The sequence below is a fragment of the Clinocottus analis genome, unplaced genomic scaffold (assembly GCF_023055335.1).
Source record: "Clinocottus analis isolate CAN_PGR_092001 unplaced genomic scaffold, fCliAna1.0.p SCAF_10, whole genome shotgun sequence".
Lineage (NCBI taxonomy): Eukaryota > Metazoa > Chordata > Actinopteri > Perciformes > Cottidae > Clinocottus > Clinocottus analis.
In genome coordinates this window covers 10226664-10250120 of record NW_027175821.1, presented here as the reverse complement: position 1 = coordinate 10250120, position 23457 = coordinate 10226664, and the positions used below count along the sequence as shown (strand labels likewise).

The window sequence follows — 23457 nt, the reverse complement described above, 5'->3', positions numbered from 1 at the left end:
GCAAAGTACAAAATGTTTTATTATTTTTTTGCTGAATATGTAGAAAAATGCATTAAGATTTAATTAACAAATGCTTGAACCATCATCTTGGCGTAAGACTTTATGTTTTGGAATTCCCCCTTAAAACAGTACAGCTAAGCAGGGTATATTGACCGTGACTAGATATTCTAATGGTAATAAAATCCTGTCCTGTTCTATTGACAGATCATTTTGCCTTTAAAAAAAAAATATTTCCCTCATTTTGAGCGCTGACTTTTTACAGTATGCATTTATTTGTATGTCCTTCTTTCAGGTATGATTTGGTCAGAATGTAAGGAGATCTGGACCGACGGGCCCAGAGAGTACATCATGCACCTGTGGAACGTTCTGGACTTTGGCATGTTGTCTATCTTTGTGGCTTCCTTCACGGCACGCTTTATGGCGTTCCTCAAGGCGTCGAAAGCACAGCAGTATGTGGACATGCACGTACCAGACGAAGACATCAGCAACGCCTTGCTGCCCGACGAAGTCGCCTACTTCACCTACGGTGAGCAGTTAATCCTATACATTGAAGATGTAAAGGAGGGGCGATTGCTCTGGTGAGATTCATCATGATAGCTAAACAACATACTGTGTGTGTGTGTGTGTGTGTGTATATATATATATTCTTCTTATCTACCAACAAACATTTTTCCAAGAAACCATATAAGATAAAAATGTAAAAACTTTCATGAGGGTCTGACATCATTGTCAGACAGTGATGGGCAAATCAAAAAGGCATTTGTGTAAAAATGTCATGAATAACTAAAAAACCTGAGCTAGGACACCAGAGGATGAGGGTGTATTTGTCATTTAAATAAGCATGCCTTTGGTGCATACCTAGCTCACCATGTTCACACATGTGTGTGCACATATTCTCCCGTTTGATCCTTGGCTTGACTGCAGCATACCACATATAATTAGGGAATTTGATGTATTTAAGTAAGTGCAAGGATACATATACCAAATCTCCAGCCTAATAAAACCTGCTGCAGGACTGTACTCTCAGTGCTGTCATCTGGTGGTCTGACTCTGTCATGACATATCAGTACTGTAAAGGGATGAAACCGAGCCGTTCTCAATGTCTCAGAAAAATTGTCTTTCTTTCTTTTACTCTCTCTCTCTCTCTCTCTCTCTCTCTCTCTCTCTCTCTCTTGTTCTCTCTCTCTCTGTCCTTACTTCTCCTTGGACACACTGTCCCTTCTCACTGATGTCCACCTGCCTCATACTTGTTTCCTTCCCCCTCCCTCATCCCTGTCCATCATCACTAAATCCATCTTCTTACTGTATCTTTGCCATAATTATACTCATTAGGAACATCTCTTCCATATCAATTGAGTGCAGCTGGCAATATTTTTAAAGCCAGAGGAATGCAGGGTTTTCACAATAGCATTTAATGCACAGTAAAAAGAAAAAGTCCACAAATGCAGCTGTGGATGATTATTAGCAATGTAATTTCAACAGTAGTTTTGGAGCTATAATTGTATACATAATGCATCAGGATTTATTTAGCGTAAAATCTGAAATGGGGACCTATTGTTTGAATTGGGAAACCAGTTTCTTTTGAATTCAGGCAATTACAGAATGATCTCTGGTTTGTTTCTACAGTAGCTCAATCAGATGATATATTAACAGCTTACTCTTTCTTCTCCTTCAGCCAGGAACAAGTGGCGCCCCTCAGACCCCCAGATCATTTCGGAAGGCCTGTACGCCATCGCTGTGGTGCTGAGCTTCTCACGCATCGCCTACATCCTGCCAGCAAACGAGAGCTTCGGCCCATTGCAGATCTCACTTGGGCGCACGGTCAAAGATATCTTCAAGTTCATGGTCATCTTCATCATGGTTTTTGTCGCCTTCATGATTGGCATGTTCAACCTGTACTCGTACTACCTGGGAGCCAAGTACAATCCTGCCTTCACTACGTGAGTAATGTAACTGGCACCATCGAAGCGACACCAAGTTAACAACAGTATATAAATCAGTCTTCTTTTTTTATGAACAGGTATCAGAAGAAACATTTGTCTTTTATCAGGGAACAACATACACAGTATGTTCAATAGTAAGGGTCCCTATGAGGAACAAGCCACTCCTTTTGCCCATGTTCAGCTTGTTGCTTACCTTAAAGATGTATGTTAAAGAGCAGCAATGAGAGGTGTTAATTGTAGATTCTGTTTAATCTGTGGGGAAATACGTCAATAAGGGTATAAAAAAAAATGAAAAGGTCATGAAGTTAATGACGAGGCAAAGCACCGGGGCCTATTGAGTTTGTTTTAGGTCGATATGGATGTGAAAGTAAAAAGAGTCTCAGAAGTTTTTGATTCCAGTCCAAACTATTTGGTGAAGTTTCTTTAAGGCACAAGAACTTTCCCATTGTCCAATAACGAGCCAGGTTACAGGCTGCGAATTGTATCGACCAACTCTGATCTGTGAAGCAGGATTTTACACACCATCAAAGTGAATGACAGTAATACGATACAGCCCATTGAACTAGGTGACAAAAGTCATCACTAGTGACTTTTGTCAAAGGAACATTGATAATTGCCACAGTGAACAGTACACGCTCACTAGCTCAAAGCATTTTTGGTTGAAAAAAAATGTAATACACAGCGCTGTGCCAGTGTTCTTAGGGTAATGTAATTGAATAGCCTACTAAATATAAATATTGTATAGGGCTGCACGGTGGTGTAGTGGCTAGCACTGACGCCTCACAGCAAGAGGGTCTGTGGTTCGGATACTGGTCTGGCAGATCCTTCTGTGTGGAGTTTGCATGTACTCCCCATGGCAGCGTGGGTTCTCTCCGGGTTCTCCGGCTTCCTCCCACAGTCCAAAGACATGCTCCATAGGTTAATTGGACTCTAAATTGCCCGTAGGTGTGAATGTGAGCGTGAATAGTTGTCTGTCTCTATGGCTGTCCTGTGATGAACTGGCGACTTGTCCAGGGTGTACCCTGCCTTCGCCCCTTGACAGCTAGGATCGGCTCCAGTGCCCCGCGACCCTAATGAGGATAAGCGGTTAAGATAATGGATGGATGGATTGATATATATATATATATCCATCCATTATCCATCCATTAATATATATATATATATATATATATATATATATATATATATATATATATATATATATATATATATATTAATCTCACGTACCCCTGCACAGGACAGAGTCCAAAGTTCCTATTCTCCCTCGAGCAGTCTGAGTCTGACAAATCAAATGGGACTACTATTTTTGTATTTGATAATTGAAAATCCTCCAACCAAAATAGGAATGATAACTATAAGTGCTGCATTTAACTTCATTATAAGAGAGCAGCCATTTAAAATGTCCAATTGACAATTTAACCGAGGAGTCAATTTGCACTTAAAGGCTAAATTGCATAAAAGCAGCCCTCCAATGCCTAGCATAATATTTTTCACATTAACATCAGAGACAATAAATTCTAACAATTTTACTGTAGAATTTTTACTGACAAGCGATGTATCAACCTGCTTGTAAAATAACCAACAGGTCTAATAAGTCCTGCAACACATCAATCTGAATATCAATGTTTCTGCCATGTTCCTTAACTGGAGCATATCTGCGGGTCTGCATGCTTATCGTTTCACATCAGCTGCCAACAGAGTGACGGATATTGTCTTATATTTGTAGAAAGCTATCCAGCAAGTCTGTTTATCATCATTAATCTCAAAATGAAAACACTCTCTGAGATCTCTCGCTGTCACATATCGTAATTCATTTTCTCAGAGGAAGACATCTGCAGATTTAAACAGATGACATTACACCATTTCAGCTCAACCCAACAGAGCAAAACATTGCATTACAAGTTGGTCTACTCTGTAATTACATTGTCATTTACTGTTCTCTTCTCTGTAGCGGTTATGAATATCGTCTAAATTCAGTCTTGCAGTCGTACATTTTGGGGCACCATCTTCTTCTGGAGAAAAATAAATTGAAAGGAATTTGTTGGGTTGATGATCAATTAATGAGTCTCCCTATCTCAGAATTAAGTTCTCAGCTCATTGATCTTTAGTTCAGGCTTTGAAAGACTATGAAAATGTCTTGGCAATAAATGTGTGATTCATTTATAATTAAATTAAAGAATACACTGATTAACAAATCAAGAGGGTTACCAATTAATGAATTAACTTAGTTTTAAATTGCAAATGGGAACGATTTGGGATAGTGAAGGAAGGATGTGATTTCCTATAAGATACCGACACTCTAAACTATAAATGTAAATATAAATAATTCACAGCGCTATCCGCCACCAACTCTTGACCATATTAGAAGATGTAAGTTTTCTACTTTGTGCCCCATAGTTTGACAAGACCTTGCGGTGGTCTCAGTGGGTTGTTTCTGCTCCAATTGGAGTCGACGAGGAGTCAGGAAACAGCGGTCCTCAGAGGCAAACAGTGGGGCTGGCAAATGTCGTCGAAGATGATACACTGCTGTTGCAAAGTGGTTATGGGAAGCAGGCACATGATCTTACCTAACCAGGTTCTTGATCCGTGGCAGATGATTTGATGGTTTGGTTGGACGACACTACTCAAAGTTACTATCACAAGAAGTCCTCGGACGTACAAACTGAGAAGGGATTCAAATATAGTACTTAAGTCGAGTAAGAAGTTACAACTCACACAAAAAGAAGAGCGTGGACAAAGAAAATGGAAGCGTTCTAGCTGGGATGGGTGTCAACTAGAGGCGGAGTGAGGCAGTGATGAACCTCTCAGCCACTATTAACATACTCTTGCTTTATGAAATGAATTAATTTACGTCACATTTGTCATCTCACAGACTCAGTAAATAGATCCACTCCTTTGGAATCATCTGTTGGGTAACTTTAGTAGGGTTATTGAATAATTTGAAGACTTGTACGGTGTAATTCACTTCTACTGAAATAATTGTACACTTCCTGTTTTACATTTTACTATTTGATCTGGTAAGGGTCTTCTTGACATTTGTTGACATGAGAGAGAGGGGCGGAAGAGAGAGAGGTGATGGGTGTGCAGTAAATCATTAGGTGTCTTTACATCCTGTTGTTAACTTTGTTATCTTGTCTTGAGATCTTTCTCTGAGGGCTGTAGAGCATCAAATGTGTCACCTTTACTGACTGGAGTGACAGAGCACCATGTGGCCTGTGGGAAGAGTCTCTGAGTAAGTTTATTCACAAACTCCCCTGCAGGGATGAAAGGCCAGTTTTGAGACACCAGAATATCCCTGCAATACTTACCTGCAGTGACGGGCTGACTCGGGTTGGTCCAATTTTACTGATTAGAGTGGAAGACTTTATGTAATTGCAGTTTATCATCTGGTATGTTAAAGTTTACACTTCCACAGAAAGCTTAGGCTCAAGAAGTCCCACATAGCTTTGTCTTTGTGCGAGTTGGGTACTGAGTCGTCTTAGCAGGTTAGAGAAATAGACGGGTTCAAAACCAATCTGTACATTCAGTAGAGCGTGGTGTTTATGCTCTTCTGCATAATTTACCCTTTTCATATCAGTGAAGAACACACAGTGTGACTTGAATTATTGCCCTCAGTTAATGTTTCATTAACAGGCTTTCCAACCAAGACAAACTGCTTCCAGGTGTCAACATCTGTCTCCTCATTTAACATAAACCTTGTGCTGTTTGCTTGTTTGTTGTTGCTGGTTTGGAGCGCTCCCAGTAGACCACACAGTGGTTTGGTGCACCATAGTTTGCTTTCATGAGGGTGGTTTGTTCCTGCTCCACAATTGAATCAGGCTTAAGTAAGATAAGTAAAATAAGATAAAGTCACAGTGACCTCGGAGCATTGACACCACTTTGTTGTTTAATTGATTGTGATTTAGTTTTCCTGGTGGAATTCGCTTCTCTTATCTGGTCATACATCTGTCTGTCCACCTGCATGTGTTTGTATTTGACTTGAAACAGGGGCATTTCTCTTTCGCATGGGTGTAACTAAGCTTCGTATACACTCTGTACATTTTACACACATTTGCAATCATCAGGTCAGCAAGTTTAGAAACTGCAACCAGACAGTGTAGTACATTTCATACCTACAGGTCATATGCAACGTAAAAGTAGATGGATGCAGATATCAGGTGCAACTATACCACACACCCTTCTATCTTATATTTGTGCAGCCTCAGCTGTCTAAATGCACCAGATGTTTCACCGCCATCCTCTTCACATTTTCCTATCACCTGTGAGACATGTGAATCTTGGGAGCAGTTTCCAAGTTTATGATTTGCTGAACATTCACCTTGGATAGACTCACTGATCATAAAAGTTCTGTGATCTGATTTTTAGTAGTTTTCTAGTTCCCCATGTTGACTTACCCTGCACCTCTCTGCTGTGCATATACAGTATAGCTCCTCTACTCAGCCGAAGTACAGGGATCTTAGAGGCTGTGAGTTCTGCTTGGCTGCCCACATGGACCCAAGGATACGGGCAACGTGATGAGCCAACAGAAAAGATAGATAGACAGGTAGAAACAGAGACTAATGGGGTTCAAATGGACAGTCAGAGAGATTTTGGTCACAACCCGGGAGTCAGACATAATGAGGACAAGTAAAGAAAAGACCCCACGCCCTGAAGATCGAATCCAGCTCTGTACATTGTCTGTTTATCACTTCCCTCTGCTTTAGAGATCAACATCAAGGCTGATTAAAAAAATATGTAACACACCAGTGGTGGTAATAACTGTCTTTTCAGTTTCCTACTCTGGCAACGGTACTGTAACCCTTAAATTCTGTTGTTGTTTTTGTTGTTGTTGTCAGTCTTGCCACTAGGGGTCAGTCTGGCTCTAAATCTCAACCAGTCTGGACTGAAATGTACAAAGAGACAGTGTTGAATTCATGTGTTTAATGTCAAATGTGCTTGTTGCCTGAATCATCCATTTTCATCCATACACACGTTTTAAAGAATTCGCGGCCCCTACACTGTGATACATGTTTGTCTGTTGTGTCTGAGCATGTTTGTTTTTCTGTCCTACCCAATTAAATTCCAAACTGTAACTGCAATATGTTTGGTATGACTGTTAATAGTCTTGTGTGCACAACTACACTTTGAAAATTCTCAAAAGAAACAACCTCCCGTCAATCTCTTTTCTGTCTGTCATAGCTGAGAACAAGTGCCAGTGTGGATGTGTGTACTTGTGCTCTGCTCTTTGTGTGTTAGGGCCGTGTGACTTTAACTATGTGATAGAGATTGTTTGATGGAGAGCAGAAGAAAGGGTGGGTCTGCTATCTCTGATACAGGAAGATGAGGAGGGAGCCAGGTGTAGGTAATGATACCCCAGGAGGGGCTACTCGGGCTGTGGGCCAGGGGGAGTGATGTGAGGGGAAAGGAGGGTGGGATATGATGGAGGCGGGGGATATCACTCTCTCACACACATACGCTCACACACACATACAGATACATGCACAGCTGGATAGGACTTAATGAAGACTGAGCAGTAATGGCCCCACATATCCAATCCCTGTGGGCGTGAATACTCAGACAGCAGTCTGACTCTCACACTTAAAAAAAAAAACACACATGCCTTTTGTTGCCCATTAATGTGCAAATGTACATTAGCAATGACACACAGGGGCTTGCACAGATATTCACATTCACACATCACAATTTTTGCTCAGTGTTTATTTTAAGAATCATATTCTGTGACAGATGCTGAGGTAGGCATAAAAAAAATGTACGTACGGATCAATTCACACACACACACACACACACACACACACACACACACACACACACACACACACACACACACACACCAGGATTCTGATTTGGACAGCAGTAATGGAGCAGTGGACCTGTTCTAGTCATCCGAGAGAGAGAGAGAGAGAGAAGAGAGAGAGAGAGAGAGAGAGAGAGAGAGAGAGAGAGAGAGAGAGAGAGAGAGAGAGAGAGAGAGAGAGAGAGAGAGAGAGGTGTTTTAAGTGAAGGCAGTTCAGAGTAATAGAAAAGACATAACTGGGTGTAAAGGACCACAATACAATTCTAAATGGTTATACTGAAGTGGAACAGTGGACATAATACTGAATAAATGCAACACAATCTAATGGAAAGCTAATGGTACTGTAACAAAGTCTGTAAGGGATGAAAAGAGAACCACAGGTAGATATGTATATGCAGAGGATGGTGTTTTTGGCTTGGCTGTTTATTCAGGCAAATGTGGGAGACCAGCCATGATGCAGAGACAAAAGAGAAAAACGAGGAGAGGATGAGAGAAGGTCAAACAGACAAACGCTCAGCTACACAGGCTCAGCACAGGATTAGATGGCACTACATTTTTACCAGTAACCATTTGTATAGATGAGAAGCAATAATAAATAACTTGTATAGTATGTACATATTTTATGTCAGCTCTTTTTTACCCAACAGTTCGTTATTAGTACTTTTCTCTTAACTGTTCTTTTTTATGTTGATTATGTTTCTTTGGCTGTATGAGCCTTTATAATGTCAGCCTTTTTCATTCTTTTTTTTAGTCCTGGCAAAACAGGAGGCATATCTTACAGCCAAGAACAAACAAAATTGTAATGCAATGTAAATGAAGAGGGACAGAGAGGGGGGAGAGAGAGGGCAGATGGTTGAGTCAGAGTCGGTGGGAGCAAAAAGAGAGAATGTTTTAGCTCTGAAGGCGAGGCAGAGGTGCCGTGTTCAGCCTTTCTCAGTCAGGAACATCTGAATGTCAAAATGAGGAGAGGAGACACATTTACAATTAATTTGAGACCGAAAAACAATGCATCCATGTCGTGTGACCAATATGGGCTCTTAAACGTCATTGCTCAAACCAGTAGTTTTAACTTTTGTGCCAACATTTAGATTTTTTCAACTAATTCTTTACTTCTAACATTTAATTTTCCTCTTAGTGAGACGTAATCCTTCTGAAATAGCACTGAGACCACAATTGAACTTAAATGTATTCCTTTAGTTGAGAGTAGGGAGATCCCATATGGTCATGGCAACTCTTCAGTAGTGATCATTAGATCATCACATGAAGATGTAATGAACTATAAAGACACTAATTACTCATTGTAGCTTGTAAAATAACAGGTCCCTCAAACCGGTTTCTAATTGTCTGTTAACCAACGTTAGTGCCATGCGTTTGTTTGAAAAACCTGTCCTTGGCTGAATCTTTAATGTTTCCAACTAACTCCCCATAATATGAGTCTTAAATATGCACATGATGATGTGAATGACTGAATGACTGATGTCCAAGACGAAAAGTCAGCCTTCTCTCCAGTCGAGAAACCATATAAAATACATAAAAATAAAGTATTAGTATTGGCAATTATTGTATTTCAGTGTAAATGTCCCAGCATGATAGAAAAAATATGGGATCAGATTATTTCATTGCAAATCAACCATAGACACATTGTAAATGTATATATCGTATAGGTAACAGGTTTGGCTGTGCTTGCTGTTGTGTAAACCTCCCCAAATCCTTTTCTTCTTGGTTTTGTCAAGGCTAATAAAGACACTAGGGCACAAGGGCTGCACACTCAGAATTAATATTTTATTTCTCTTTTTTAAGCCAGTGTTTTGATCTGTAAGATCATCCTCAAGCCTGAACCTGCTCTGTGCCCTGCAGTTGTATTGTTTGTCTTGCACCTCGGTATCTTTGCCTGGATATGCCTCTAATAAAGACTCCCTGGGTATTGCCTCTCTGAAGCCCCATGCACACTGCCTCAACATGTGGAGAAACCCTCGCCAAGTTTCTGTAGTTAAGATACAATTTGGCATCTGCTGTTCTATAGAGGAGTTTGACTGACTGACGTCACATGTGATTATAGTTGAGAAAACTTTATTAATCCCCAGTGGAGAAACTCATTTGTCACTACCATTCATACAGAGAGACAGAGTCCACATACTGGTAGCCAAAATCAAAATCAGCCCAACACAATGTTTTTTTTAAGATGAAGACAACATAAATTAACAGAGACAGAAAAACAGACCAAGCCAGCAAAAAGAAAGTTGATGTTGTGTTTGATTCAGTATCAAAACACTCTCTAATGGCTTTTCTTGTGGTGTTGTACTCCCCGCTTAATAAGAATTATCTCACAAGTTGCCTAAAGACACACACTAAAACAGCATCCTTTTATGTTTCTCTCTTTCTGTCTCATTTTTTTCACTCATGAGACACACACATCAGTATTTGTTCAGTTTCTTTCGTTTCTTTTCCTTCTCTCTTTTTGTCTCACAGGCAGGCTAGCCAGCATCTCTCGGGGGCAGCATTCATTCATTACAACTCAAAGTGGGCAAGCCCCTGCTGTCGCCATGGTGACAGACATTTTGGTGCGACAGATAGAGAGTTAAACTCAATTTAATATTTAAAGATGTTTTCGCTATAGTTGAGTTGCCTGTCTGACTGACTGGGAGAGTGGAGAAAAAGGAGAACGTTAATATCTTGCTCATGACTGAGGGGCAGAAGGACAAAAACAGAGCAGAAGGCTGAATGCAACCGTTCACAAAGTCTGCATGTACATTCATTCATCCGATGTGATAATATTGCTGCAGATTATAATAAATATATGAGAGGGTAAAAAAACAATGAAAAACTAAAGTATAATTCTTACAAATAGATTGAGTGACAGAAATGACTAAAAGCTGTCGGGATTAAAGAAAGGGAGACAAGGTGATGCTTAGAAAGATATATAAAAGCAAAGGCAAAGACAAAATAATGAGAAAAAGGGTGAGAGAGATAGAGAAAATGAACGAGAGGCAGAGAGAGTAACTAAGACAAACTTGAGGCGTAAAGCAAGAGAGACAAAGAGCCTGTCTCCGGAGGGAAGAGGTTGATTTGGGCCACTCTGTGATTTGGTTTGGACATCTCCTGCAGAGCCGAGGTGACTCACCATCCCCCGCACACACAGATGCACACACAGATGCACACACAGATGCACACAAAGCTGTATATGTGGCGTGAGTGTATGTGTGTGTGTGTGGTAGAGAGAATGAGTGGTAGCAGTGTAAGTTCTTCATTGCCAGTAGGGGGGAATTAAGCCGCCATGCTGCGTGCAGCCTATTGGGAGCTGTCACTCTTAATAACAGATAATAACACTCTGTCCATCTCTGTCTCCAGATGCCCACTGTCCCTGCTGATTCACTGCCTGTTGTACAATGATCTTATAACACAAACACACACAATTTTGAAATCAAATCATCTTGTTCTCTTACGGTGAAAGAAAACCTCCCATTAGTCTCGTATATTTCAGTCACAGGTTATTGCATGATGCACACATGAACAGTGTCAAGGCAAATTTAAATGTATCAATGATGTTGATCTCCAAAAATACATTTTGAGATTTTGTATAATATCACTTCCTCCCGGGGAGTCATCTCACGCCGATATCAGTAAATCACATAAGCAAAAAAGGAGCAAAACAAATGACTCGACTGGTAACCTACAGGGAAGAAGACCCTCTGCCCTCATGTATACTGGAATGATTAATGTGCAAAAACTGTTTTTATTTATTTCCGTCCATGAGGAGGTGCAACGTAGTCATGCATACAGTATACCTATATATAAATAGACGGGTGACTTGTATGCTGCTGGAAGGGGTTAACTCCCAGTCACACATAAAATGCCATTCAAAGTTTTCAAACTTTAAATGAAGGCACCAGTCTGCTCAGGCAAACAGATGAACAGTGTGTATAAATTGTAACTATGTGGTGAGTGTGTGTACTTTGAATTTTGTGTGTGTCCGTTTAGGCCAGTGTCTGGTTTAATGGCACATTAATGTTCCCTGAAACGAAGCCCTTCATCATTATCGACGCTCAAACTTTTTTGGGAGGAACATAAAAATGTGAAAATTGCGTGAGCCTTTCACATGAGTAGGAAGGAGAGCTGGAAGACAGAATCATTTGATTAAAAAGACAATTGTGATTTAACAATATAGAGACCAGATAATTGTCGCCTTTTTATTTAGTTTCCTTTTTCAAAGCCACAGGGAAAAGAAAAGTAAGAAAGGCTCCAGATAAGTGGTGAGGCATTATAAAGAGAGAAGGCTGGAAAAAAAAAAAGATTTTCAATGCGATGCAACTAAAATCTCCTTCCTCAGCTCTCTTGATTGCACGACAGGCTGGTGGATGTATGTGATGTGAATAGTAAGCGAGAAGATGGTATTGCTGATATCCTTCGGTCAGTGATAGTCTTGCAGCAATGGTCTGTCTGATACCTTCCATTACAGCAATACAAAGAAGAACTGCTATGAAGGAGTGTGAATGTATTTCTGTTTTCACAGACCTTCAGTGCTGAAGACACAGAGTAATGTACCTGAGACATTACTCAATGAAACTAAATTAAATTCCTCTGTGTGGATCCGAGCTTCTCTATGTTTTATTTAAGTAACCAGCTGGCCGCTTTCAGCTTTTGATCTCTGCAGTCCATAAATGTAGAACTTCATTCACTCAAAAAAGTGTTTCTTATGAACATAAAACAGGCACGTTACGTTTATTTAAACTACATAAATCGAAAAACAATTGAGTGAAGAAATTTCAAGGAGAAGAGTAGGTGGGTGTATTTCTGTTTGAGAAAATATGCTGGCAAAGCCTTTAACCCATTGCTGCTCATTAAAAACACTTCTCTTCAATCACTCCCTGGATCAGAATGGACTTGAAGCGTCTGCATATTGTTACTATTCTCTGTGCACCTCCGGACTTTAGCAGAATGGCATGACTATTGGTCGGTACATATATTTATAGCCTTTATCCTGGAATAGCATGTTCATTGATTTGTCTGTGTTTACATAAATGGCCACTCTGTTAACTTGCCAACAGGATGGACGTCCTAATGGTATCATGTCTATCAGCAGCGTTAACCTGCATGTCAATACTTTGTGAGATTGTGCACAGAGCTTTGTACTTAATGTTTGGACATGCAAAATTATACTTGTTACCATAAATCAATGAGTCACTATTTCAAAACCTAAAGACTCAACCCTCATAGACTTACGTTATGCAAAAGCTGATGCAAAGACATTGAATTAATTACAGAGTTTTAATTTCTAGTTTCTATTTCTAGTTTCCAACAAGATAAAGGAACATTATATTATTATGTGATTTACAGGAGAGAGAGAACACACACAGAGATCAGGTATTGAAGGTTGAAGTGTGGTTTTGCTATTTATCTGCCAATGAGGTCAAAGCTGAAGGTACCCAGAGGAATCTCTGTTCCATGTGTGAGTGAGCTGAGAGGTGTGCGTGTGCGTGTGCACATCTATATGCATGCAAGGTTGTGCTTTTCTCTCTGTACCTTAACTTAGCTCTGCCTGCCAATGAAAATGTCTTTCTGATAGAAGTGAAGTTGGAAGACACCCACAGCCTCACAGTGGGAGCTTATAGATCTTTTCTCCCCACAGCCTCCTTCCACCTCCAACCCCTCCAGCAATCCAGCCAGGCAGCTCCCCAACCCCCCTCTGTCATCTCGGTCCCATTCTTGACACTCATGGAATATTTAACGACAGACATGCACCTGAATGTCAATGGTGACAGGTCTTACAGCTTTGTGCTCTTTTACCTCGGGTCAGTGTCGGAGGATGAGCCTTCAGGTTGAACAGAGATATGGCCGTGGACCTCAGGAAAAACCACACTACATTTTTAAATACCTGTAACGACATTCACAGAGTTAGAAGTTGTCAAAAAACAATCTCGGAAAGTTTAATTCATAATGACTCTGAAATTAAACTGATCACAGCAAATTTGATCACCATGAAAAATGTCTTTTGAATGAGTTTGAATTTTGCCAAAGTCAGACATGTTGTCATGATTGCAGCGTGTGTGTGTGTGTGTGTGTGTGTGTGTGTGTTTGTATGTATATGTGTGTGAGTACGATAATGGGATAATGTGTTCAAATTGGACATGACTCATCAGTTATTTCATCAGTGCCACCTCATAAACCCCCACAACATTAAAATGCATTTTGTGTGTTTGTGTGTGCATGTGTTTGCGTGAGACAGCCATTTACACACAAGCTGCTAACATGGTGCACTTTATGTGTGTGTTCGCTGTCATGTACTTTTTCCTGACTGCCGAATCTTCTCTCTCTTTCCTCACAGGGTGGAGGAAAGTTTTAAGACTCTCTTCTGGTCGATCTTTGGGCTGTCTGAAGTGATCTCAGTGGTGCTGAAGTACGACCATAAGTTCATAGAGAACATCGGCTACGTGCTGTACGGAGTCTATAATGTCACGATGGTGGTCGTCCTTCTCAACATGCTCATTGCTATGATCAACAGCTCGTATCAGGAGATAGAGGTAGATAAATAAGATGGTCGGTCAATATTGAAGGTTATAATGCTGTCAACAGGTCAATAAGGATCATTGTCTGAGCACATCTGAGCCTGCAGGAGAGTTACAGAGTGAGTTGAAAATACCACAAGCCTAAGAAAATCAATACAATGGAAAAAAGGTGCACTCAGCAGAGCGCCAGTTGTGTCTACAATGACCACTGTTTTAATGTTTAATTGCGTGAACACAACCCAAAATTGTTTAACCTCCCTTTGAGACCTAAAGCGTATCTCGCACCTGAGGTCCACTCGCATGTCTCACGCAACTGACACATTCTCATTTTATTCTATGCAGCTGTCTGCACTGGTTCCATGTGAGTCGAGTTAAGGTTTCTACTCAGAAGCCACCAATGATGAAAGTGACTGATCCAGCGTCACTGGTTAATATCGGTGGCAGAATAAGTACCAAGATCTTTTGCTCAAGTAAAAGTACTAATACCACAATTGAAAAAACACTCTGTCAAGTAAAGCCCTGCTTTCAAAATCATTCTTAGATTAAAGTATGTAAGTATATATGCGTAGACAGACAGGCACATACGCACACACTCAAGCAAATGACGGAATACATAATCTCCTGGTGGAGATAACAAAGCATGCACACAAGTAGGTAAATCAGTCAGTTGTCTTCTTTCAATGCACACTCTGTCTCTGCAGGAGGATGCCGACGTAGAGTGGAAGTTTGCCCGAGCCAAGTTGTGGCTGTCCTACTTTGACGAGGGCCGCACCCTGCCTGCCCCCTTCAACATGGTTCCCAGCCCGAAGTCCTTCTACTACCTGGTCCTCCGCATCAAGTCCTGTCTGATACGCCTCTGCAAAGCCACCAGCCATCGCCATAACAACGAACTGGAGCTGGGCATGCTCAACTCGCAGGCCAAGGTCAGGGTCACCACCTCTTTGATTACTTAGCTCAATTTCAGACACAAACGTACAACAAATGAGTTGATTACTATGATTTTCAAATCATATGAATTCAAATGAATCCAAGTTGCAGTAGCCACTAAACAGAGTTTTTCTTTTTATGTCAGTATTATCATCCTTTCTAAGTGCTTTGATTCAACTATTCACAATTGTTACAGAAACTCTAGTGGGAGCAATAATTATAATTACAAGTGAATAACTGACATGTAACTGGTTTTCTATCTATTTATTTATAGAGCATTTTGACATACCGATTACTTTCCATCTAGAAAATCCTCTTTTGCCAGCTCCTTTCTCAGCGAAATCATGCGTCGATTGTGCTCAGATGGCCTTGTAGTTGAGACCCAGGAAATACAGTATATTCCCACTGCATGCCTGCAATGTTACTTTAGCTCCTTTAATTTTTACACGTTCTCCCTCCAAAGGATTGTCCATCGAAAAAAAATTAGTGTAATGAAAAAAACTATTGCGTGAAGAAAATAGCATGGGCTATTTAACACAGAATCAATCACAGCTCTGGTCTTGTCCGCAGGCATTTCCTCTATCTGATTCATGGGCTCAAATGGCTTGCACCAGCGCCTCAGATAAGCTATTAGTCGGGCCTGCCTCTACTCAGATGCCTGAGCAGGTTTCGGATGGGGACAAGATGGGTTACACCTCGCTGCCTCTGTGAGCTCCTGAAGTTCTCTGCAGCTTTGACAGTTTAACTGCGCAGCCAAGCAGGTTCAGCAAACGATCGATAATTAAACTCATGCTCAACCACGGAGCAGCATCGAGAATGTCAAATGAGATTTGAAGAAGACAGCGTGATCTTTCTGAATCATCAATTTATTCCTCTCACTCTTTTGAGCCATGTTGGATGTTGGATATCCACCATTTGAGAAAGGTGATGCAAATTGTGCGATTAATAGCTGGCCAAAAGCAGAGTCAACAGAGGCCATCAAAGCATGGTATTGATAAGCACTAGATCACAGAATACAAAACGATAGATTTGAGCTTTGTCAATTGGGCGTTGATAAACCTTTGCATGAAAGTGTTCCTCGCATTCACATGAAGCTGAAGCAGTACTTCCCGTCTGGTTGTGTGTTTCAATGAAGCAATGAGTAGATCAAAGATATTTATTTGCCTCTCTACTGCAAATAATTAGTGTTAGTTGTAGCTGTTCTGTGTTATACAAAGTCATAAAAAAAATAATCTACATTCTGTTCTTTCAGTGAGTACTAGATGAGTTTCTCTGCAATTTCTCTGAAATACAAAATAAAGTCAGTGGGAACCCAACTGAATGTGGCCCTGAATGGTCTCTCATTTAGGTGATAATTGATTCTCTGTTGGTAGGCTACCAACGTTTGTCCTTTTTACTCTACGTATCCTGGGCCGGGCTGCGGGGCAGCAGGCTTAACACAGTATCCCAGACATCCGTCCTACCAGCAACATTTTCCAGCTCTTCCTGGGGAAATCCACGGCATTCCCATGCCAGACAAGATTTATAATCACTCTAGTGTTTTGGGTCAAGCCTGCGTTCTTTTACACGCGGGATTTGCCCGAAAAACCTCATAAGGGAGGCGTCCAGGAGAATCCTGAGCAGATACCCACAGCACCTCGGCTGGCCAGTTTCACCTTGAAGAACCAGTGGCTCTAATATAGTGGTTCTCAAACTTTTTTTTATCATGCCCTACTTTGGAGGAAGAAAAATGTTCATGCTCCACCGCAAATGATATGAATATCTTTTTAAGATAATATATAATATAAAATCAAAACAAGTGCGGATGTGTGAGCCATCACGTTGTATCAGTATTTGTGGCTGCAGTGAGCTGCTTTCCTTTACATATCTTTTAAAACGGGGTTGTAGATTTGATACGGCTGCTCTCAATTCATGCTCAATGTTGAACTGAGAGTAGGAATGGCAAAAGGAAAGAGAGAGACACTGAGCAGAGGCTGAAAATGCCTCTAATGAGCTGTTTGTGGGAGATGGAAAGCAGAGCATGAATTGAGAGACGTCAGAAAAGCCGACCTCACAGAGATCTCACGAATAATTGCCAAGAATCGGCAAGTCGCGCATGCATGAGCATAACCTATTAACATCGTAACGTTAACATTTCCACTAAAGTCTTTTTATTCATGACGTTTTATTTCTATGTACTTTGTACTTTTGTACTATGTGCAGTTCTCATGTAGCTCATGGGGAGAGTGGTCGTCCTGGAACCACAACGCAGTCGGTTCATACCTGGTCTCTCCATAGTTTAGCATGTTGAAGTGTTGAGCAAGACACTGATGCCCCAGTGCTTCGCAGCAGCAAACTGCTCCTTGATTACTAAGGCTGGTTAAAATGCGGAGAATTTCCCCACTGTGTGATTAATTAAGGATTAGTGAAAAAAAGAAAATTAAAAAAATCTGCATCTCCCCCGCGCCCTACAGTTTGAGAACCACTGGCTCGTTCCAGATGTCTGAGCTCCTGAACCTATCTCGGCTGAGCCCAGACACCCTACGAAGAAAGGGGACATGTAGAATGTTCATGTTATTTGTTTATCATTTTTAAACTTTTAAATCTTCAGTCTATTATGTTAAGAAAGTTCAACGCCTCCATAGCTTTAGTGCATATAGCGCCCTAGCTAGTTGTGTATGTCACTGAAGTTAGAACTCATTTTGTCACTGCAGCGCCAAAATGACATACAAGCTACACAGCAAGGTTGTGGACGTGGCGGAAACCTAGAAATTAATTGATAGATTCACTATGTGATGATGTTGAGTCTCTTTCACTTCTCTTTGAAGACATATGTGAGCACCAGATACCTCCCTTTCATTGTTGTTTTGTTTCGCTAGCGTTGCCTCCTCTGACACCCTCAACTGCTTTCATTATAGAAGATCACTCAACCCTGAAATGCGATGTTAACACTGGTCTGTTGTCTGCGTCTCACTGTTCCAACAGGATGAACGCCTCAGGAATTATCCACGCCCGGGAGAAGAGTTCATCCCCAAAAAATCTAGAAAACACCCGACCAGATACCAGGTAAGACAGGGAGCAAAGGCTGGCTGGAGCGAAGATGAGCCTAAGCACAACCGGGGAATCTCACAAAAGATTGAGTAGAAGGGACAAGAAATAATTAAATGAGAGGGAGAAATAATAAGGCTGAGGAATATAGAACAAAACAAAAGTGTGAGTGGCTGGAGGGTGATAAGGGATGACAGGGAGAGAGATGGAGGGAGAAAAATGTGAGGGTAAAAAAGGCATAAAGACTGCTATGGAAGACCGAGATGAGGAAGAGTGGGCTAGGGAGATGAGCTAGAGACAACCGAAAGGAAAGACGTTTCCAAGAGATTGGATGAAAGGGCATCGACTGAAAAGAAAGCAGGTTTGAACAAGTGATTGCGGGTGAAAGAGGGAGAGTAGGAATGGCAAAAGGGAAGAGAGAGACACTGAGCAGAGGCTGAAAATGCCTCTAATGAGCTGTTTGTGGGAGATGGAAGGCAGACACTCAGTAAATGAGCTCGAAGTATCACGCTGAGAAAGGGAAGAGACGCTCTCCTCCTGAGTCTGCCCTTCACCTTTTCCCTGAGGGAAATCTAACTTGATTCACAGGTCGATTGTGCTTTTCTCCCAACCCTCGCAAATTATGTGGGGTTTCACACACAAGTCAGGTTTGGAGATGTCACGTAATGAGACATTTGCATGTGTGGTGACAGGTATAGACTCATTCAGATTGCCTACATGCAGAAATTGACTGTGAGCCTTAGCAAGAGCTACAGGACACCGTATTGGCTCCAGAAAATCAATACTCAATATTTCACTCACAGTCTCAGAGACACAGTGCTGCTCCCTACCACTGTCTGCTTGTGTGTGTTTGTGTGTGCATATGCACGTACACACGAATGGGGATGAATACACTATGCCTTTATGTCACATCACCTCATCACCTTCTCTCTATGTAATCTCCTTTCCTCTCCTCCGCTTAGAATATCATGAAGCGCCTGACTAAGAGGTTTGTGCTCAAGGCACAAGTGGACAGAGAGAGCGATGAAGTCAATGAAGGTAAAACTTCCCTCTTCATTACGGCTCATTTTGTCATTATTTGCTCAGTGCATGTGAGATAACGGCAATAAAAGAGATATATTCTGTAACAACAGAATATAACATGTACTCTCGTTTTTGGGCTTTGCAGACATGGTCTTACCCGCTACATGTCTGTATTTGCTCAGGTTCACGCGTCCTGATTGTTGCATGTGACTGTGTTGTAGGTGAGCTGAAGGAGATCAAGCAAGACATTTCCAGCCTCCGTTATGAACTCCTGGAAGAGAAATCCGATGCTGCTGGAGAGCTGGCTCTGCTCATCCAACAACTCGGCGACAAGTTTGGCAAGAACACCATGAGACACTGACAGGACTTGCGAGAAGGAGAGAGAAGGTAGGAGGGAGGAAGATGTGAAAGAGGGTGAAATCAGGAGGAGGAGGCAGAGATCAGGGCCAGGGAAAGGTATTTTTAAGACCTTTATAGTGGAAGCAGGATGTTTATAAAATAGACAGGGAGGAAATTTGAGCAAAAGCGTGAGGGAAACAGATTGGGCACAAAGTAATGATTTGATAACTTCATGCAGATGGAAATGGTTTTGGATTATGCAATGACCAATTAAGAAGGAATGTGAAAAGAACTTAGCTGCAACTGCACGAGAGCATGAGGTCGTAGGGTCAGACCTGAAGTAAACTCAGTTGAAGGGGCTTTGTGTTGACAGTTGAAAAGGCAACGTCTTCAGGGAGTCAGAAACATAGAAAAATACATTTGAAAAAGAGGCCGCGGTTTTTCACACCAGGAAAGCTGGCTTTGCTTCTACATACTCACTTTGCCAGGACAAGCATAGTGATGCCTGTTGAGATACTGTACTCTCCTTTATACACCAGGCTATCTAATTAATACATTCCCATCCACAATGCACAACTTGATCAGGAGTCAGATGATTCAGGAAAAAGCGATGAAACAGTGTAGGATTCATACACTACTTTGAAAATCATTAAAGCTCTCTCCAAAAATGCAGTCAATGACCTTTGCATGTCCACATAACACACAGTGTGGTGGTGAGGCATTCAGTATTGCAACTCTGTGTGAGCTGTCTCCAAGAGATCTTCTGTTAGTAGAAAATTACTTTGTAGACTTCCAAAAAAGGGCAAAAGTGTCATTAACAAAATAGTATGTATTTTACCTCACTTAGAATTATTTAAATACTATGTACTAAATAAGCACATGCTGCCATAGAGCAAGTAAGTATGGGTTTTTCAGGAGCAAATACAGGATAAAAAAAAATAAAACCAATGGGTATATTTCACACTCTCCCACTTTGTTTAAAGTTGAGGTCTCGTGTTTATTATTCACTTTAAGATGAGGGAAATGTTAAATAGGACCAAGCAAACTGTTGTGGGTGTTCTCCTTTTCATTGTGCCTTCACAGTACAAAGTGTTTACTAAAACAGAAGTCAAATAGCGACATGACCTCAATAAGTTGTGTTTACAGTTTTGAAATGCAGGAGGTCAGCGCTTAATATTATCACATGAAGCCAGAGAACCTCCATCTGCTCTCTTTAAGGCAACCAGACGTTTGTGACATGAGAAAATGTGGGAGATGTAGAGATCTAGATTCTGGAACATCAGTGCAGTCGTTTGGTTGTAAAACATTGGGACTGTGCTGCAAAGGCCGTGGGGAGACATTTTATGGTCTGTTTTTTCTTTTGAAGACTCAAAGGGCATAGCGCTGCACTCGCTAACCTTAGACTTCACCTGTGATTCAACTGACATGGAGAAAAGTAGGTGATAGCTGGCTGAACTGTTGCTTTAACTAATATTAGATATAGAGAAAATGTGATCCTGTAATATTACAGTTTGATGAACTGCTAATTTTGCCCAATAGATATTAGATGTATTTTTATTGTGAAGTTTAGAATTGTATCCACAACAACAAATAGACAGATGTAGATACAAATAGGGTGCTAAAGATTATGTTGACCTGTGGGATCCGCCATAGTATCGGTCCGTCATGTAGAAGCAGCCTATTTTGGATTCGGACAACAACAAAAAAAGCCAGTGATCCATTATTTATACTCCCAAACCTGAGCACCATCAGCATCCAGCAACTTGAAAGAGATTATTATATTTCTATTTAGAATGCTTCCATAATTTCTAAAATGCTATATGGCCTGCCATTTATTTTCCTCCTCTGCATCATAGGAACAGCGACATCCTGCGTTCACACAACACAAGTTTGCATATTTTGTTGTCCTTTAAAAACTTCATAAATGAGACAGATTAGGTATTTTAGATGTAATCAACAGATTGGATGGGTTGTTCCAATGATTTGGCTGACACTATAATTCAGACTTTAATAAATTAAACCTTTTAAAACCCATTGGATAATATAGAAAAGCAAATATTATCAATCTAAAACACCCTGGTTTTGTTATTGTTTTATTGTGAAGATGCTATCATACGTCATTAGACCCATAGGTGAAGATGAGCAGGGGGATACTGCTCATCTTTACTCATTTAGAGGGCTGCCATTGCATTTGTCCATTTGTGTTGGTGGGAAATATAAATCAAACCTTTGTCATTTTAAAATCATTGACCAGTACAGTAAAACTATGAAGTGAGTTATTGCCATAATAAATGTATCTATATTTAAACGCTTACAGGTTGTTTTTAAAGCTTCTACGATTAAAAGCCTCAGCTCACTAGTAGGTACATTAACCCCAGAACATTTTGTAGCAGTGAAATCAAGTGATCATTCAAACACGATTCAAACAGTTGACTTATTGGAGATATCAGGTTTTCAACCAACAGCGACCGTCTTTTGATTCACAAATGTTATTCAGAGTCAAGTTTTCATTTTAGTAAGTTGGGTGACTTGTGTCTTTCTTTATTTTTACTGTCAGAGAGTGGACGAGCGGCAGGCTTGAAATGAACCAGACACCCAGAAAAGGTTTTATGATTCCCACCAATTTAAACACAGAATTAACTGAAACACTGTATTTTTCACTTGTACGCAAGAAATATTGATTAATGCAAAATCTTGTACTGTATATTGTCATATTTTTGATCCTTGAATTAAAGCAAGTATGCTCTAAACTGATTGTGTAATCATTGAATGATTTTGTATGTTTGTGCTGAAAGGTGGAGTTTGATGATATTCAATGAGTCTAAATCTTCCGTGTTTGTCCCCATCAGTAGCCTCAGCTGATGACGGACGCTGGAGCAAACAAGTGGTTGCAACAATATCTGCACTCCAGTGACGATATGCACACACATGTCAAACATACACACACATATGCATACACATACATGCTCTGCAAACCAATAGTCGAGCAGTTGGGAGGACCCGAGCTACACCCAATGTAATTCAAACTTTATTTAAGTTTATGAAGGTTATGTCTGGTTGATGTCATGATGGCCAACTCTGTTTACAATTGCTTTAGTTTCCTGCCATATAAACTACTGGATGTAACCCCCCCTCCCTTTCCTTTACTCTCACAAAGGACACTGATTTAGGGTGAAACGTTGTGATGAATGTTATCCATTAATTTTGTATACTTAAAGGCACACACATGTTTATCGACACAGGTCTGTTAGGATGAAAATATTTATGTTTCTGTGTAGTTTTTAATTCCTTCTGTATTAAATTGATTAACTGGTTTCATTCAGGGATTCATATCAACTGTTTAGTACACAGCACACATTTCCAAAACAGAAGAATTAAAAAGACAAGTATTTAGTATTAAGTTGATAAAATAAGGTTAAATTAAATAATATAGTTGCTAAGATGGAAGTGGTTTTACAGTTCTGTCATAAAGCTGCACACCCATTCTCAAGAAGATGAAGCCAGAAGACGTCAGCTCTCCCCACTCACTTCTTCACATTTGCCTCTAGACGCGGACACTGAAGGGTTTCTGTTTCCAAAATACAGATATGATCAATAAATTTGAATCCAGCACGCCAGACCTCTCCCTCGTGTCTCTGCGGGGTTCCACCTCTTGTCTGGTATTGTGTTACTGATTCCCGGCAATCCCGTGCTGTGCAATATGCCACGCAGCTCCAACCACAACCAGTTTTGTGGACTTGAATAATTTACCTTTAAAGCTCGGACTTATACTCTCTTTTGTGAGTATTGATGATTTAGTGAAGGAACTCTGTTTCACTATTAGATTCAGCAAGTCCTGCTTTCTCTGGATGCAGTACTCGCTTATGAAATGCTGCTGTTCAAAATAAAGTTTTAGATTTTG

At 40.7% G+C, this 23457-nt stretch overlaps 1 protein-coding gene across 1 annotated transcript in view; it reads left to right on the top strand.

The window, feature by feature from the left end:
• Positions 1-22255, top strand: part of trpc7b (transient receptor potential cation channel, subfamily C, member 7b) — a 46449-nt gene extending 24194 nt beyond the window's left edge. The window contains exons 6-12 of the mRNA XM_068587503.1: positions 293-526; positions 1676-1940; positions 14060-14255; positions 14942-15163; positions 18132-18212; positions 19157-19232; positions 19439-22255. Coding sequence (XP_068443604.1) covers positions 293-526; positions 1676-1940; positions 14060-14255; positions 14942-15163; positions 18132-18212; positions 19157-19232; positions 19439-19578 — 1214 coding nt within the window. The 3' untranslated portion in view covers positions 19579-22255. The remainder of the gene's footprint in view (positions 1-292; positions 527-1675; positions 1941-14059; positions 14256-14941; positions 15164-18131; positions 18213-19156; positions 19233-19438) is intronic.
• The last annotated feature ends 1202 nt before the right edge of the window (positions 22256-23457 follow it).